The following is a 17322-nucleotide window of genomic DNA, read 5'->3' as shown; positions in this document are numbered from 1 at the left end:
AACCAACTATTACTTACATTTATTGTAAATGATCTGAGTGTAACCGAAGGTCTATGACTTTTCTGTATTTAATTGTTGTTGTAATATATTAGTTCAAGCCAGGACGCAATCATATTGTGTCAAATCATGCCTGTAGAGCATAAGAACGATGTGTTTTGGTGGGGATGACTTTCAGCCATTGGAAAAGCAGACAGTAGTGGAACACTATGAGAGTGAAGAGGAGACGGACTTTTCAAGTGATGACCTCAAGGAAGCTATTCTAGACACTTGGACGTTCGTTCTGGAAGAAATCAGACCTGCCTGTGGCATTGTGTGTTTTTAGATGGACTGGGTCATTCATTCTGGGCAGTATACAGCTGCTACCGTACTTAAACTTCTGAAGGGACTTCGTATTTGGAGAGGTCTGAATATGCTCCAATGTGGGACTCTGGCTCTTTCTACTTGCAGTATGGAACTGAGAATAGAGTAGGAGCTACTATTCTTTACATCGGGTGTGGTAATTTGTGGATCATGTTCAACTCTGAACAGTTTTGAGCTGGTGAACATTTAATGTATTGGGATTACGAAATGGACTTGGGTTGTGCGTATCTTTGGAGACTACATAATCTTGGGATTTTGCTTTCATTCTCGTAACGCTCACAACATAACTTTTACTTGAATACCCTAGGACCACTCGTCGTTTATTTGAGATGTCCTTTCTTGAATAAACGTTATACAACATAATCTTCTGGTTGTGTACATCAATTACAGACTGTAGAAAAGAATCCTTGTTATTGTGATGTGATGTCGTGCGACTAGGGCCTCCCGTCGGGTAGACTGTTCGCCGGGTCCAAGTCTTTCGATTTGACTCCACTTCGGCGACTTGTGCGTCGATGGGGATGAAATGATGATGATTGGTACAACACAACACCCAGTCCGTGAGCGGAGAAAATCTCCGACCCAGCCGGGCATCGAACCAGGGCCCTTAGATTGACATTCTGTCACGCTGACCACTCAGCTACCGGGGGAGGACATCTTTGTTATTAAATTATCCATTTAACTTTTATTCTGTATTTCTGTATATTTCATTAACTCGCAATTCTAGCCAATGCACAGATTAGCTGACTACAGGATCACGGCTACGGATTATTATTTAGAGCGAATTGGCTGTGTGGCGTGAAATCTGACGTGCGCGGCTCGATCCTACGACTACATCGAGCTATTGTTTTTAAACAGAACCATGCATAGCCCAAGTACCTAAAGTACGAATAACCACAGGTTTGCTTGTATGGAATGCTGTTTGGAAGGGCAACTATTCACGAGGGGACCTTCTGGGAGGTGCCTCGAGTTATGAGCTCCCACTTCGCCTGCTTATAGTGTGGGTAGACACCTATCGCACCCTAAAATTTTAGGTGCCAATGCGGCCTCGTTTTTGAAATATTGCCAGTTAAAGTTTGGGAAGTCCTTTGAGGCAAGTGAGCGAGTAGCCGAGTGGCAAGCGAGTGAGACTCCCGTCCAGGCGGCCCTGGGTCGAGACCCGTCTATGCTACTTTTGTTTTCGCGACGCTATATCCATCGCAAAAAGAAGTATTCCATAACGTCAATGCAGTGGCGTTTTCTTCGGACTTGAGAAAATACGGATCCGATTGCGACGAAAATGATTGTGCCTTCGTACAATGTTCGTGGTGTCGAAAGTACAAATGTTTTGATTGTTTTTATAAAAAGTATCATCCGTCGGAATGTACTCTTCAAAATATAGGAAATATAGATTAACTTTCCATTAAAAGAAACATTTTTAATCATTCATTCCTTGTTTTTTTAATATTCCCTACCTCAACGGAATGAAATTAAAAATACAAGGAAAACAAATTGAACAATAATAAAATAATTCAAGAAATTACATTACGGTTAATTTCCTATTAAAATAAGAAAAACGCAAAAGATTGAAAAAAACTGACATTAAAATTGTAATTTTGATTTATAGAGGCCTTTAATTCTTTTTAATCAATTTATTGCGAAATGTTCATGATTAATTACAAATTAAAACAGGCATTGGAAAAAAAGGAAACAAAAGTAGCATAGATGGGTCTCGAACCAGGGTCACCTGGACGAGAGTCTAGCTCGCTTGTCACTTGGTTATTCGCTCACTTGCCACAATAGTGAAACTTTTCTGTATACAGGGTGTTACAAAAAGGTACGGCCAAACTTTCAGGAAACATTCCTCACACACAAATAAAGAAAAGATGTTATGTGGACATGTGTCAGGAAACGCTTAGTTTCCATGTTAGAGCTCATTTTAGTTTCGTCCACCTACGCTCAATGGAGCACGTTATCATGACTTCATACGGGATACTCTACCTGTGCTGCTAGAACATGTGCCTTTACAAGTAAGACACAACATGTGGTTCAAGCACGATGAAGCTCCTGCACATTTCAGTCGAAGTGTTCGTACGCTTCTCAACAACAGATTCGGTGACCGATGGATTGGTAGAGGCGGACCAATTCCATGGCCTCCACGCTCTCCTGACCTCAACCCTCTTGACTTTCATTTATGGGGGCATTTGAAAGCTCTTGTCTACGCAACCCCGGTACCACATGTAGAGACTCTTCGTGCTCGTATTGTGGACGGTTGTGATACAATACGCCATTCTCCAGGGCTGCATCAAGCCATCAGGGATTCCATGCGACGGAGGGTGGATGCATGTATCCTCGCTAACGGAGGACATTTTGAACATTTCCTGTAACAAAGTGTTTGAAGTCACGCTGGTACGTTCTGTTGCTGTGTGTTTCCATTCCATGACTAAAGTGATTTGAAGAGAAGTAATAAAATGAGCTCTAACATGGAAAGTAAACGTTTCCGGACACATGTCCACATAACATATTTTCTTTCTTTGTGTGTGAGGAATGTTTTCCTGAAAGTTTGGCCGTACCTTTTTGTAACACCCTGTATACAGAGCTGCCCAAACTTTAACAGGCAATATTTCAAAAACGTGGCCGCATTGGAACCTATAATTTTAGGGTGTGATAGGTACCTACCCACACTATAAGCGGGCAAAGTGTGAGCTCATAACTCGATACACCTCCCAGAAGGTCCCCTCGTCAGCAGCAGTAGCTGTTAGCTACCATCGCAGCGATCTTGTTGCGATGATGACAGGCACCTTGCCTAACGACACACAATGCTTTTGCTCACTGACAGGTCTCTGTAGGCGTTCTACAAGCGGCTATGGAAATTTGCGATTCTCTGGTTTTCCGAAAAAAGAAACTCAATGACAGCTTTCTGCTTGGAACACACTTTCTTCGCAGATGCCATTTTGAAGGCTACGATAGCGTTGCCACCTAGCGGAACCTCATGAAATCAAGTGCTGACGCAGAAATATTCCATGGTGTCCCACAACAAATCCCGAATTTTTTCAACTGAAATTGGCTGAGAAGAAAGTGTGTTTCATTACTTATTGAACGCCTCCTCGTAGCTTCAAATCATAAAAGCAAACTACGCAAGAAAATCTTTCACCTTCTTCGAAAAACAGGAATCAAATGCGGCTAAGAAAATTAAACAAGTGAATGACTGAAGGACGAATCCAGCTTCTGATAACGTGAAAGGTGGTGCAGTTGTGATGAGAGAGTCAAATAAGGAACATGAAGTGCCGACAGTCTTGTCTCTTATATGAGATGCCGCAGTTTGCTGCCCGCAGTCTACCGACGTTCGCCAACTAGTAGCTCATCGGGTATAAGGCTGTACCGGTAGTTGGCGACGCCATATACCATGTTGCGAGTCTGCCGAGAGCTGCGCATGCTGGCGTCTTCTCATAGGTGCCTCCTCTTATAAAAGCCAGCGCCGACAGCTCTGCAGTCTCGTCTGCCTCTTGCTAGTACTACGGACATCGCCCACGAGTCAGTAATGTACAGAAACGGCTCCATTTTTACGTAAGGTCACAAAACTTTGTCCAAAAACTGTTGATACGTATCTTTTATCTGATTTCTAGATTTTTTGGTTGTTGCGTACACATTATACTGTCATTCCACTGACTGATTCACATCTTATTGGACTCGAGGACCAAATTTGCCTACGGTTGCAGGTTCGAATCCTGCCTCGGGCATGGATGTGTGTGATGTCCTTAGGTTAGTTAGGTTTAAGTAGTTCTAAGTTCTATGGGACTGATGACCACAGATGTTAAGTCCCATAGTGCTCAGAGCCATTTGAACCATTTGAACCAAATTTGCCGCTGAATTCTTGGGGACAAAAAAAATTGTTAGTAACAGTTTTTTGGAGAGTGTTAATCTGTAATGTGCAGTGTACAATTGCGTAGACTCACACGTACAAAACAGCAATCGCGATGGAGGATCCACGTAACAAACGGAGGATGGAAAAAATACAAAATGATCGTTTCGTGGGTGCTCGATCGGTTTTCAGAGATTAGAAACACTGGGCAAGTGGTTATTACACGAACATTGTGGCACTGAGCAATGGCTGCAGCAGTCTACAGCTTTCGAGAAAATGTGTTGATATGCTTGGTTTGCCGCGAATTATCGCCAGAATGCGTGGAAATTAGCAGCGTTAACGAAGCTGCTTTTTCTAACGATATGCACATTAAAGACTGTGGTTGTGGAGTATGTGTCTACGCACGTTGTTCCTGGTGCACTCAAGTTTATGCTGTCACTGTTTTTATAATATGTATCACCCTGGGGTATGCACCGGTTCTCTTGAAGTGTAGAAGCAAAGATCAAGGCAAAAATTGAGACATTACAATTTATAGTTTTTTTTATTTTCGATTACTGTTAGCTACATAAGGTTATATAAGACATGTGATGAACCGACTCATTTAGTTTAATGCTGCGCGCTAACTGATAAAGTAGCACCAAAACTTTATCATTTAATGTGAAACCACTGAGATTTGGGACCTATCAAAAATAAGTGTCCCTTAATTTTCACCCTCCTTTCACAAAGTGAAGTTTATAATGTGTCAGACAGCGACCTACGGTGTGTTATCTAGGTGCGATAAAGTTTGATGAAACAGCTGTTGCAGCTCCACGCCTACAAATGGAACATAGTGTTTGTTCCCTATTTCCACACAATAAACGTAGCACAGTTAATCACTACGGATCGCAAATCCCTGTCTTGAGAAATTGATATACTATCGAAAAAAGTCACCACGACCTGCGGTTCTCAGTACTATGAAGATATGAGGCTTGTTAAAGTGAGGTTAATCCGTACTGGTTATGTGGAAACTGAAAGGTTTTTATGACTATTATTGACTCTTTTCCTGTAGTTCATCATTTCTGAGCTTTTAGATGAAATTTTACGCTGTTATCGTCATTATTTTTCTGTTTTCGGTCGTTCCTTTAGTTGCTTTAAATTCGTGGAGGTCCGGATGTACCGTCTATGCAACTAATTGAAGGTAGTTTGTTTATTGGCACAGGCGCTCCGCTTCTTTTATGCGGTAAGTATCATCAATGGCCTGCAATACATTTTTCCTTTTATGCACACAGTAAACGTACTATACGGTACATATAATATGCCGCTATATTACATTTTGTGATGTCTTTCTCTTGTTTTTTAGGTTAAAAGCAACTTTTGTAGCACAAAGTTCGTAATGTGAACATATCGTTCACTGTTACTTACGATTTCCAGTGCTGTTGAGTCATGTGTGTGGTCCTGAAGATTTATTTCTTAGTTTCCATACTCCAGCTCGCCGATTTCTGACGAGAAATTTCTGCTCCCAGTCTGTGCAGTGGCAGCCGTTGGCACCCTATCTTCGAAGGTTCGAGTGGTTCAGATGGCTGTAAGCACTATGGGACTTAACATCTGAGGTCATCAGTCCCCTAGACTTAGAACTACTTAAACATAACTAACCTAAGGACGTCACACACATCCATGCCCGAGGCAGTATTGGAACGTGCGACCGTAGCAATAACGCGGTTCCGGACTGAAGCGCCTAGAACCGCTCGGCCACAGCCGCCGGCTATCTTCGAAGGGAAAGCAAGAAACTTATCGGCTGAGCAAATGTATTGTCTGTTGATAGTATAATGGAGCATTGGTAACATTGCAGAACAATTTTCAATTTTTGGAACTATGTGACCGTCGATTTACATCCAGAATGCTTAATAAATTATTCTCGTAAATTCACTGGATATTTTCTTATCATTTACATTAAATAATATGAATCATTCCCACTTATGGGATGACATGCAGATAGAAATTAAATGGTTTTGAGTACAGGAAGCTTGTTCCAGCAGAATACGCATCTTACTTTGGCGTTTACGTTGCGAACTGTCCTCCTTACCCACCATTTGAACAACAAGGGAGCGTTGCCTAACGCAACTGAATAGTAGCCCAGCGATGCCGGCAAGGTAGCTCAGCGTGTTCGGTCGGAGGGTTAGCTGACCTCTCTCATAAAAAAAAGAAACTGAGTGAATGAATGAACAATGAACTTGAACGGATGTTGTGGGACGTCCGCCCCGAAAAAATGCAACGAACAATAACGAATAAAAAAGCGGTAAAGTATTCGCCCTTCAAGCGGGGAACTCCGCTAGTTTTCGGTTCTAATCTCGCTGGAGACAAGATTTTTTTAACTCGTCTGTGAAAGAGCTACTAGTAGGTAAATTGACAATCAGTACAGAAATCCTAAGATGACAGCTTCCCCATAAGTTTCGTCGCAAACTTGATTCTGTAATTGTTGGGTGTAAGGTCCGCAAGTTATGCGAAACACGTTTTTTCCAAGTTTCCAAACATGTTTCAGCACCACTGTGCCATATCAGTCGGTTTCTGTTTTATTTAACCTGTAATGTGAACATTTTTACTAAATGATTACAAAATTATGTGGATATTTAGTTCAAACAACAATTCGTTTCTTTTCGTTAATACCTTTACACTTGGTTTGCATGGTTTTTCAGGACCACTTAAGTATTATTTATCACAGGTAGCATGTCATCTGCAAGCAAACGATGTTGATGAGAAATTTTGTTGGGAGTTAACCTATCATTTTATACGCTAAACGTAATTTAGTTTGTCACGATATCTCGCTCCTATATTCGTTTTTACTGACGTTTTTGTGTGGCAAGCCCTTCAATTCTCAGCATCATGGTGAGGGTTTGTGAAGCACACATCAATATAACACCTATTTTCACAAATAAGGTAGTAAAAGCACTTTGAATTTCACCTAAAGTTTTATAACTTTAGAGAAGGCGCTCGCTTAATGTTCTTGTTTCTGTTTATTTATTGTATTATTAGGTGGTTATTGGTGTTATTGGTCGTGCCAGACCGCTCCGTGAGATTTTTTTTTTTATTTGACTTAATTGTGGTTGTTGTGTGTCCCAATCCACTCAGTGGTCATTTGTTCATCAGTGAGTTTGCACCAAATTTGAATTTTGTTTACATTTTGTGTGTGTGTGTGTGTGTGTGTGTGTGTGTGTGTGTGTGTGTGTGTGTACACTTTTTAATTGTTATTCTTCTTTTGTAAAGTTCCTTTAATGTGTTAAATAGTGTGCCCTTAGAGAGTGTAGAGTATTCATTTATGACCTGTTTTCCTTCTGCTATTGCCTACTGTATGTGGAAGTTTTCCTCAATGGTCAGTTTGCTGTATAGGCTGTGGCTGGGTTTTAGTTTTCTTAAGTCTGTTTCTATTGTAGTTGAGTGGTGATTGTGGGCTATTAGGTGGTCAGCAAATGTGCTATGGGGGCTGTTGCTTTTTAAAGCTCTGAGATGTTCTGAATATTTGGTTTTACGTGTGCTTCACAACATCTCACCATGATGCTAAGGTTAAAAGGGCTTGCCACAGAAAAACTTAAGTAAAAAAGAATATAGGCGCGAAATATCGCGACAAACTAAATTACGTTTAGAGCATAAAATGATAGGTTAACTCTCAACAAAATTTCTCATCGACATCGTTTGGTTGCAGGTGATAAGCTACCTGTAATAAATAATATAAAAGGGGTCCTGACAAACCATGCAAACCGAGCGTAAAGGAATTAACAAAAAGAAACAAATTGTTGTTTGAACTAAATATCCACATAATTTTGTAATCATTTAGTAAAAATGTTCATATTACAGATTAAATAAAACGGAAACCCAATGATGATGTCACAGTGGTGCTGAAACGTGTTTGGGAACTTAGAAAAGACGGTGTTTCGCATAATTGGCGGACCTTACATCCTACAATTTTAACGGTAAACACAGGGAGCTGCAAATCCAAATGATGAATATCTTGCTCGAACAGTCCACGGATGTACTGCCGGTCTATAGTGTCCAACGGGCACACTATAGACCGGCAGTGCACCCGTGGACTGTTCGAGCAAGAAATACGCCAGGAGACACTGAAGAATCACAAATGAATATCTTGATTCCGTACCCTGTTGATATGAAGGTGAAAATCTTGCTGAATTGCACATTGGTAGAATCTTCCTGTTCTGATTCCGTCAATTTTATTGACATAATGGTGGAATTAAATGATTTTATATGTGGCGTCTCTTCTTTCGGAGCCGCCTGTGTGGCCGCGCGGTTCTAGGCGCTACAGTCTGGAACCGCGTGACCGCTACGGTCGCAGGTTCGAATCCTGCCTCGGGCATGGATGTGTGTGACGTCCTTAGGTTAGTTAGGTTTAAGTAGTTCTAAGTTCTACAGGACTGATGACCTCAGCAGTCCCATAGTGCTCAGAGCCAGTCCAGTCTTCTTTCGGGCATTTTTGATCCTGTAGCCATTATGAATCAGGACACAGATAAATGACTGACGTTAGCTGTTAGTGGGCCTTAATTAAATCAATGGAGAAAGTGGAATGTTTGTGCGGGACTGGGATTCCAACCCAGGTCTTCCGTTTGCTGGGCAGATGCGCTGACCACTGCGCCATCCGGACAGTGGTCATCGTAACTGCACGGGATACTCTAGCACGCCTCCCGTAAGACCCTAATTCCCACTTTATCCATACACTACTGATGCAATACCCCTTGCCCATTCTCCTCATTACTCGCGGCATTTTGCCGATTCCAGTAGGAGAGTTCAAATGTGTGTGATTGTCTAAGGGACCACACTGCTGAGGTCATCGGTCCCTAGACTTACACACTACTTAAACAAACTTATGCTAAGAACAACACACACACACACACACACACACACACACACACACACACATGCCCGAGGGAGGACTCGAAGATTCCCGTAGGAGATCGAGCGTGGTGTACATCTGCACTGAAGTCATCAACTGATCATCAAAAATCCAATGGTTCAAATGGCTCTAAGCACTATGGGACTTAACATCTGAGGTCATCAGTCCCCTACACTTAGAACTACTTAAACCTAACTAACCTGTGGACATCACACACATTCATGCCCGAGGCAGGATTCGAACCTGCGACCGTAGCAGCAGCGCGGTTCCGGACTGAAGCGCCTAGAATCGCTCGACCACAGCGGCCGGCAACTGGTCATCCTCACCTCAATTATATATGTAGCGTCTGTTCTTTCGGAGTTTCTTATTGTGGGCACTAACACGCCTTTCTGCAAGTCCTTACGATCGTCTAACGACTGTACTTCGCTTTACACAACATCGCCACCGAACAATGCTATACTGCTGTCGATCCCAGCTGAAAAATCGTTAACGTATATTGGGAGTATTAGAAGTGTTCCCAGAATATAAGTTTTACTCCGCAGCGGATTGCACTGATATGAAACTTCATGGCAGACAAACTGTGTGTTCGCCCGAGACTCGAATTCGGGACCTTTGCATTTCTCGAGAAAGTGTTCTTGTCCGCGAAAACCAAAGGTTCCGAGTTCGAGTCGCTGTCCGGCACACAGTTTTAATCTGCCAGGAAATTTCTTTAGAGTTGTTACTGCTTCTCCTTGGGACACATCCTATGTCACTTTCGTTTCTGCGGAGCACTCACAGTCCAGTATAACGTGCTGGGTTCTGTGAATCCAATATTCATCGTGTCAGTCACGTATCTGCGAAATCTATCTTTTCACCTGCATATATTATTTGAAAAATTTCCTTAATTAATAATCAAGCTGTGTCATAAGCAGTTTTTTGTAAATCAGTGTTTGAGGGAAATGTTACAGCACAGGTTAAAGCTGTGACCTAGTGTCTTATCTAGAGCGCCAGCAGCTACGGAGTGCCTACTTTCACGCCGGCCTCCTTCCGCGTGACTGAAGTCGGACCCAGGACACTGCTTTCATTCGGAAAACTTCCCCATGACCTATGAATGTGGCAATGGTGTATGTTCTGCGTGGTCAGCTCCAGACAGCTGTATTTGTACCCCCTGGCTATCTGAGCAGATCTTTGACAGGGCGAGCATATCACAACGCCTGCCGGACGTGAACGCTCTACTGACAGTCTAGGTTATGCTGTGCCAGGCGACGCGGTAGTTGTGACAGCCATTACCATTGTTGCCGAGCAGCGAACTGCCGACCGCTGCCTGACGTCCCTCCGGGCACCCAGCTGGGCCGGCCGGAGTGGCCGAGCGGTTCTAGGCGCTACAGTCTGGAACCGCGCGACCGGTACGGTCGCAGTTTCGAATCCTGCCTCGGGCATGGATGTGTGTGATGTCCTTAGGTTAGTTAGGTTTCAGTAGTTCTAAGTTCTAGGGGACTGATGACCTCAGAAATTAAGTCCCATAGTGCTCAGAACCAACCAGCTGGTGCCACACGGTCTAAGGCACAAATGGACGACTCACCGGCTCCACATTGTTAACGTCGTCGTCTGCTACAACGCTAGAAGACTTCACTGGCTGCACCTTGACGGCAGGAGAGCCACTCTGGGTGCTTGACTCACCAACAGCCGTGTTAGCATCCGCAGAGTCGGCATTCTCCGAGTAAGCAGCCTGCCTTCCAACTCTGCGAGTACACCAAGGAACCGTATGCTTCGCATGGCTCTCTGACACAGGGGCAACACAGGACAACGAAGAACTGTGCCCTGGTAGAGGATATTATGATGATGATGATGATGATGATGATGATGGGATTGTGGGTCGCTCAATTGCGAGGTTATCAGCGCCCCTACAAAATTCCAATCCTTTCACAGTCCAATCTCCCCACGTTCACGAATGATGATGAAATGCTCAGGATAATATAAACGCCTAGTCCCCGGGCAGAGAAATTCCCCAACCCGGCCGGGAATAGAACAAGGGACCCTGTGATCCAGAGGCAACAACGATAGCCACTAGACCACGAGCTGAGGACCCTGCTTGAGGATTCACTCATAATTGTTTGAGTATAAAGGAATAATGAAGAGTTATGTCCATCGATTGTTCAACTGTATTCTCTTACAACGTCCTCCATTCCCACGCCGTCACGCGAAGCCACGACGCCCAGCCGGGAAGTCTGCAACCAAATAAGCACCAAGACGATTCAAACCATCCAGTAACCATCATTGGACCTCCCCCTGCCACAGAAGCTCGTTTTCCTCAGCAGTGTCATAATGCCTGAGCTTAGAATATCCCCTAGCACCCTGCGACCGACTGTTGTCAATGATGTTGTCCTGTACTTATGTACATCCGATGTTTCACCCTGATCGTAGAAAGGAATTACCTGTATACTTTTCCAGTTACCCTGGACCAATTCAGAAGACTCTAGACGGAGCTAATTCCTCAGCGTATTCCATGTAAAATCAAACTGGAACTACGTCAGAGTATTTGAGGGCAGTGGAGTGGAAGCTGACCTGCGTGATGATGGTCTCCGTGAAGAGTGAACGATCGTAGCGATAGCTGGTGCAGGGCGTGGGCGTCCCGTTGAGAGAGACGGAGCATTCTCCAGAGATGTTGGAGGGCGGCTCCTCACACCAGAAGCGCGCGGGTGGCGCCAGGAAGAGGATGCCCAGCTGGTGCCAGGCCACCGGAATCTTCACCAGCGACACGGACAGCACCACCAGCAGCTGCCACCGACCCCACTCTCCCATCGCCGCCTGTACCTGGTCTTCTCGTTTCTGGCCCACTGGAGCAGACAAAAAATGTTTGTTCTTAGTAGACACCTAATACAATGCTTTTTATTGATATTCTGCATTTTTTTAAACTACAAACCAGAGAAGAAAATAGGCAGGTGAGAGAGTGCACAGAACTAAATATCTTATGTAGCTTCAGCGGAAATAAAGCATTTGCTTTCGTGAAACCTGATGTTACTGTACATCGGCTGGCAAGCACCAGACTGGTACTGATGCTCTATTAGTCTATCCAATTACTTGATCTTAATTTGTAGTTCTCATGAGACTACCTTGCGTTACGGACGTTTTTGTTACTTTTAGGACCTTCTAGTGAAATACGATATGATACGATATTCCAGTGACTGCGTTATTCTGAATTTTGTTCCTTTGGACACGCGTGTCCTAACGAACACCGCATCATACGGGGTATCAAGCGAACTTTGTCACTGGATGGTTCAAATGGCTCTAAGCACTATGGGCCTTAACTTCTGAGGTCATCAGTCCCATAGAACTTAGAACTACTTAAACCTAACTAACCTAAGGACATCACACACATCCATGCCCGAGGCAGGATTCGAACCTGCGACAGTAGCGGACGCGCGGTTCCAGACTGTAGCGCCTAGAACCGCTCGGCCACCACGGCCAGCCTTTGTCATTGGATTGAGGACTTTTTCGTAGGGAGTACGCAGCATTTTATCTTGGATAGAGACTCATCACCAGATGTTCGCTTCATAAATTCATGGAGCTTCATGCTCCGGTGAGTTGTAGGATGGGCGGATCACGCCTTTCCTACTTCTTCCGGGGGGTGTTGAGTGTTGTCTTCTCGTTTGAATCTTCCTCGCGGTTGCGTTGCAGCTAGTGGGTCTTCCTGCTCGTGTTGCGGTGTTCCTTTACACCAGCAACAGGTCTGGCCACTTTGTGGTCGGGCGCCAGTGCACTTGGTTGCCCAAGTTGCGGACGAGGTCGTTCTCCGACGTCCGCGCGGCCGCATAAAAACGATGCGCCGCTTACCGGAATCGGTGATTAAGTAGCGGTACTCCCGCTACTCTGTGGAGTTCTCCGGTGCTGATATCTCGTGGCAGGTGAAGCGCTAACCTAAGCGCCTTCTACTCGACCGTCTGCAGCTTTGCAATTGACGACTCGTCCGCGTTGCCCCACAACACTGCAGCGTAGTCTAACATTGGCCTGATTAGTGTCAGGTACAGAGTAATGCCGCAGTGCGGGGAGTCGCCCGATATGAAAGTAACTTCGGGTGTGTCCCAGGGAAGTGTGCTGGCACCCTTGCTGTTCATGTTGTACAATAATGACCTTGCAGATAACATTAATTGTGAAATCAGACTTATTGGAGATAACGTAGTTATATACACTACTGGCCATTAAAATTGCCACACCAGGAAGAAATGCAGATGATAAACGGGTATTCTTTGGACAAATATATTATACTAGAACTGACATCTGATTACATTTTCACGCAATGTCGGTGCATAGATCCTGAGAGATCAGTACGCAGAACAACCACCTCTGGCCGTAATAACGGCCTTGATACGCCTGGGCATTGAGTCAAACAGAGCTTGGATCGCGTGTACAGGTACAGCTGACCATGCAGCTTCAGCACGATACCACAGTTCATCAAGAGTAGTGACTGGCGTATTGTGACCAGCTAGTTGCTCGGCCACCATTGACCAGACATTTTCAGTTGGTGAGAGATCTGGAGAATGTGCTGGCCAGGGCAGCAGTCGAACATTTTCTGTCTCCAGAAGGGCCCGTACAGGACCTGCAACATGCGGTCGTGCATTATCCTGCTGAAATGTAGGGTTTCGCAGGGATCGAATGAGGGGTAGAGCCACGGGTCGTAACACATCTGAAATGTAACGTCCACTGTTCGAAGTGCCGTCAATGCGAACAAGAGGTGACCGAGATGTGTAACCAATGGCACCCCATACCATCACGCCGGGTGATACGACAGTATGGCGATGACGAATACACGCTTCCAATGTGTGTTCACCGCGATGTCGCCAAACACGGACTACAGTCTGGAATCGTGCTACCACTATGGTCGCAGGTTCGAATCCCGCCTCGGGCATGGATGTGTGTCATGTCCTTAGGTTAGTTAGGTTTAAGTAGTTCTAAGTTCTAGGGGACTAATGACCTCAGAAGTTAAGTCCCATAGTGCTCAGAGCAATTTGAAGCAATTTTTGAACCAAACACGGATGCGACCATCATGCTGCTGTAAACAGAAACTGGATTCATCCGAAAAAATAACGTTTTGCCATCGTGCACCCAGGTACGTCGTTGAGTACACCATCGCAGGCACTCCTGTCTGTGATGAAGCCTCAAAGGTAACCGCAGCCATGGTGTCTGATCTCATAGTCCATGCTGCTGCAAACGTCGTCGAACTGTTCGTGCACTTGGTTGTTGTCTTGCAAACGTCCCCATCTGTTGACTCAGGGATCGAGACGTGGCTGCACGATCCGTTACAGCCATGCGGATAAGATGCCTGTCATCTCGACTACTAGTGATACGAGGCTGTTGGGATCCAGCACGGCGTTCCATATTACCCTCCTGAACCCACCGATTCCATATTCTGCTTACAGTCTTTGGATCTGGACCAACGCGAGCAGCAATGTCGCGATACGACGAGCCGCAATCGCGATAGGCTACAATCCGACCTTTATCAAAGTCGGAAACGTGATGGTACGCATTTCTCCTCCTTACACGAGGCATCACAACAACGTTTCACCAGGCAACGCCGCTCAACTGCTGTTTGTGTATGAGAAATCGGTTGGAAACTTTCCTCATGTCAGCACGTTGTAGGTGTCGCCACCGGCGCCAACCTTGTGTGAATGCTCTGAAAAGCTAATGATTTGCATATCACAGCATCTTCTTCCTGTCGGTTAAATTTCGCGTCTGTAGCACGTCATCTTCGTGGTATAGCAATTTTAATGGCCGGTAGCGTATATGAAAGTACTATCTGAAACAAGGTTCATAAATATTCAGTTAGGTCTTGATAAGATTTCTAAGTGGTGCAGACACTGGGAACTTGCTTTAAATGTTCATAAATGTAAAATTTTGCTTTTCACAAAACGAAAAAATCGTAGTATCCTATGACCACAGTATCATTGAGTCACTGTTGGAATCGGCCAAGTCATAGAATTACCTTGGTGTAACATTTTATATGGATGTGAAATGGAATGATCACATAGGTTCAGTCGTGGGTAAAGCAGGTGGTAGACTTCGGTTTATTGGTAGAGTACTGGGGAAGTGTAACCAATCTACAAAGGAAATTGCTTACACATCACTCATGCGACCGGTTGTAGAATATTGCTCAAGTGTGTGGGACCTGTATCTGATAGGACTAACAGAGGATATTGGACGTATACAGAAAAGGGCAACACGAATGGTCTGACGTTTGTTTAATCCGTGGGAGGGTGTCACAGAGATTCTGGAGGAACTGACTGGAAGATTCTTGAAGACAGACGAAAACTATCCCGAGAAAGTCTATTAATAAAGTTTCAAGAACTGACTTTAAATGATTATTCTAGGAATATACTACAACCCCCTACGTATAGCTCACATAAGATTCGTGAAAATAAGATTAGAATAATTACTGCACGCACGGAGGCATTCAGACAATCGATCTTCCCGCGCTCCGTATGTGAATGGAAGAGGAAGAAACCCTGATAACTGGTACAATGGGACATACCCTCTGCTGTGCACCTTATCTTAATTTGCAGAGTATAGATGTAGAATGACACTGCATTATCATATTTAATGGCAGACACCGGGCAAGCGATTTTGTAGTAAAATGTCTCGCCTGTGCGGGTATATACATAACGGATCTTCGAGTAAAGGTGTCAGACACGTGGTTGACGACACATGAAAGTTTCGGTCTGGCCGTGAGTAACGCTCGGGTAGCCTAATGGTATGGTGATCTCTAGCGATAAGCGGGAAATCTGGTTTCGAGTCCCGGTCAGGCACAAATTTTCATTGTCGTCATTCCATTACGCACTTGATGGTAGTCCATATTCGCAGCTGAGAATACATTTAATATATTCTAGTAAACTGTCTCAGGTGCCAGACACACACTGAGTAATATGGTGTTTGAAGGTCTCCTAGTCTCGTCCTCTGTGAGGTGGTTGTGATGTACCAAGTTTCTCTCGCGCCACTGCCTGAATGCATACACAATCTTCGTTATGTGCGACGCGCGAGACGTTACGTGCCGCAGTGATCTGAAGGTAACTGTGAAACTCTTACTGACGGACCTAGGTCAATTTCCAGCACTGATACGGTATTAAAACAAATCTAAGTAATGGTCGCGAGCCTCGCTTTGACCCACGAGGCGTGATTAACTTGTCACCCCTCCAAATTCAGTAATTAATGTACTGCAGTTATCTAACTCCATTCGATAAGATTACGAGATCAAACGACTGATAAGGAAGACGGATACCGCTGACAGTCAGCTGACTGAACAAGCTGATTTGTACAAATTTAGAACATAACAGTTCAAACATAGTAGATAACAATACGGGAATGCAGCAAATTTCAGAGTTTAAAACTTCTCGGGTTATTAGCCAAGTCATGTTGTCGAGGTGTCACAACGTTTGTACTAGTTTCCTGCTAATTACATTCAGACACGAACAAGATTACGTGAAGGAAAATCGTTGAAACTTTCCGACAAGTCCACGCCACAACTCGGCTGATAATCGCAGACGATTTTGTCAATAGATAACAAATGTCATTTACTGCCAGCAATTAGGCCTTGCCTTCTCTAACCAACTGTAACTAGCTAATTTGTCGAGGCCCTGACACGAGATATGTTTCTACCGAGCACATGCACGGTCACTAAAGCCCAACACTCGCCTAGAAAACTTGAAAGTCTAATTCCACGCCTGCATACAGGCCCTTCCAAATTCTTTTAGGCTTTACATATTGAAAATAAACTTCGTTGATAATAAAGGATCATTAAAATCTCACTTCACAAATTGTAAACACTATGTAAAACAACCTACACCCAGACCATACAAAGAACATGTCTCCTTTACCTCCGAGGACTGCCAGCTGGATCATCAATTTCGAGAGCTGCAAGCAGCGCCGCTAAATTATTTGAATGTTCGGGCATTTGAGCCACTTAGTCGCAGGATCGCAATGCAGGCCTTTTCATGCAATACTTCTCACACCTGCTAACAGCAATCCTCTGCATAATGTAAGCCGCTTCTCCTCTTTGGTTAAAAATACATGCAGTAATTTGACTATCTGAAATTCGCATGCATCGCACTTGTCGGTTCTGACAACATGTGAGGGCGAACACACACCCAAACTACACGTGTCTGATCAGAAAAGTTCCTGACCGTGAGCTTGCTGACGAGTCCTGTTTATCTCTACAATAACTGTTTATAATCCCCATCAAAATACTACTATTAAAATGACAGGTTAAATAATGTTAACA

At 44.3% G+C, this 17322-nt stretch overlaps 1 protein-coding gene across 1 annotated transcript in view; it reads right to left on the bottom strand.

The window, feature by feature from the left end:
* Positions 1-17322, bottom strand: part of LOC126184945 (organic cation transporter protein-like) — a 382199-nt gene that overhangs the window by 219402 nt on the left and 145475 nt on the right. Inside the window, exon 2 of the mRNA XM_049927619.1 lies at positions 11619-11890. Within this exon, the coding sequence (XP_049783576.1) occupies positions 11619-11890 (272 nt within the window). The remainder of the gene's footprint in view (positions 1-11618; positions 11891-17322) is intronic.

Source organism: Schistocerca cancellata, chromosome 4, assembly GCF_023864275.1.
Source record: "Schistocerca cancellata isolate TAMUIC-IGC-003103 chromosome 4, iqSchCanc2.1, whole genome shotgun sequence".
Lineage (NCBI taxonomy): Eukaryota > Metazoa > Arthropoda > Insecta > Orthoptera > Acrididae > Schistocerca > Schistocerca cancellata.
Note: the sequence above shows the minus strand (reverse complement) of the source record. Positions and strands in the feature narration are given on the sequence as shown.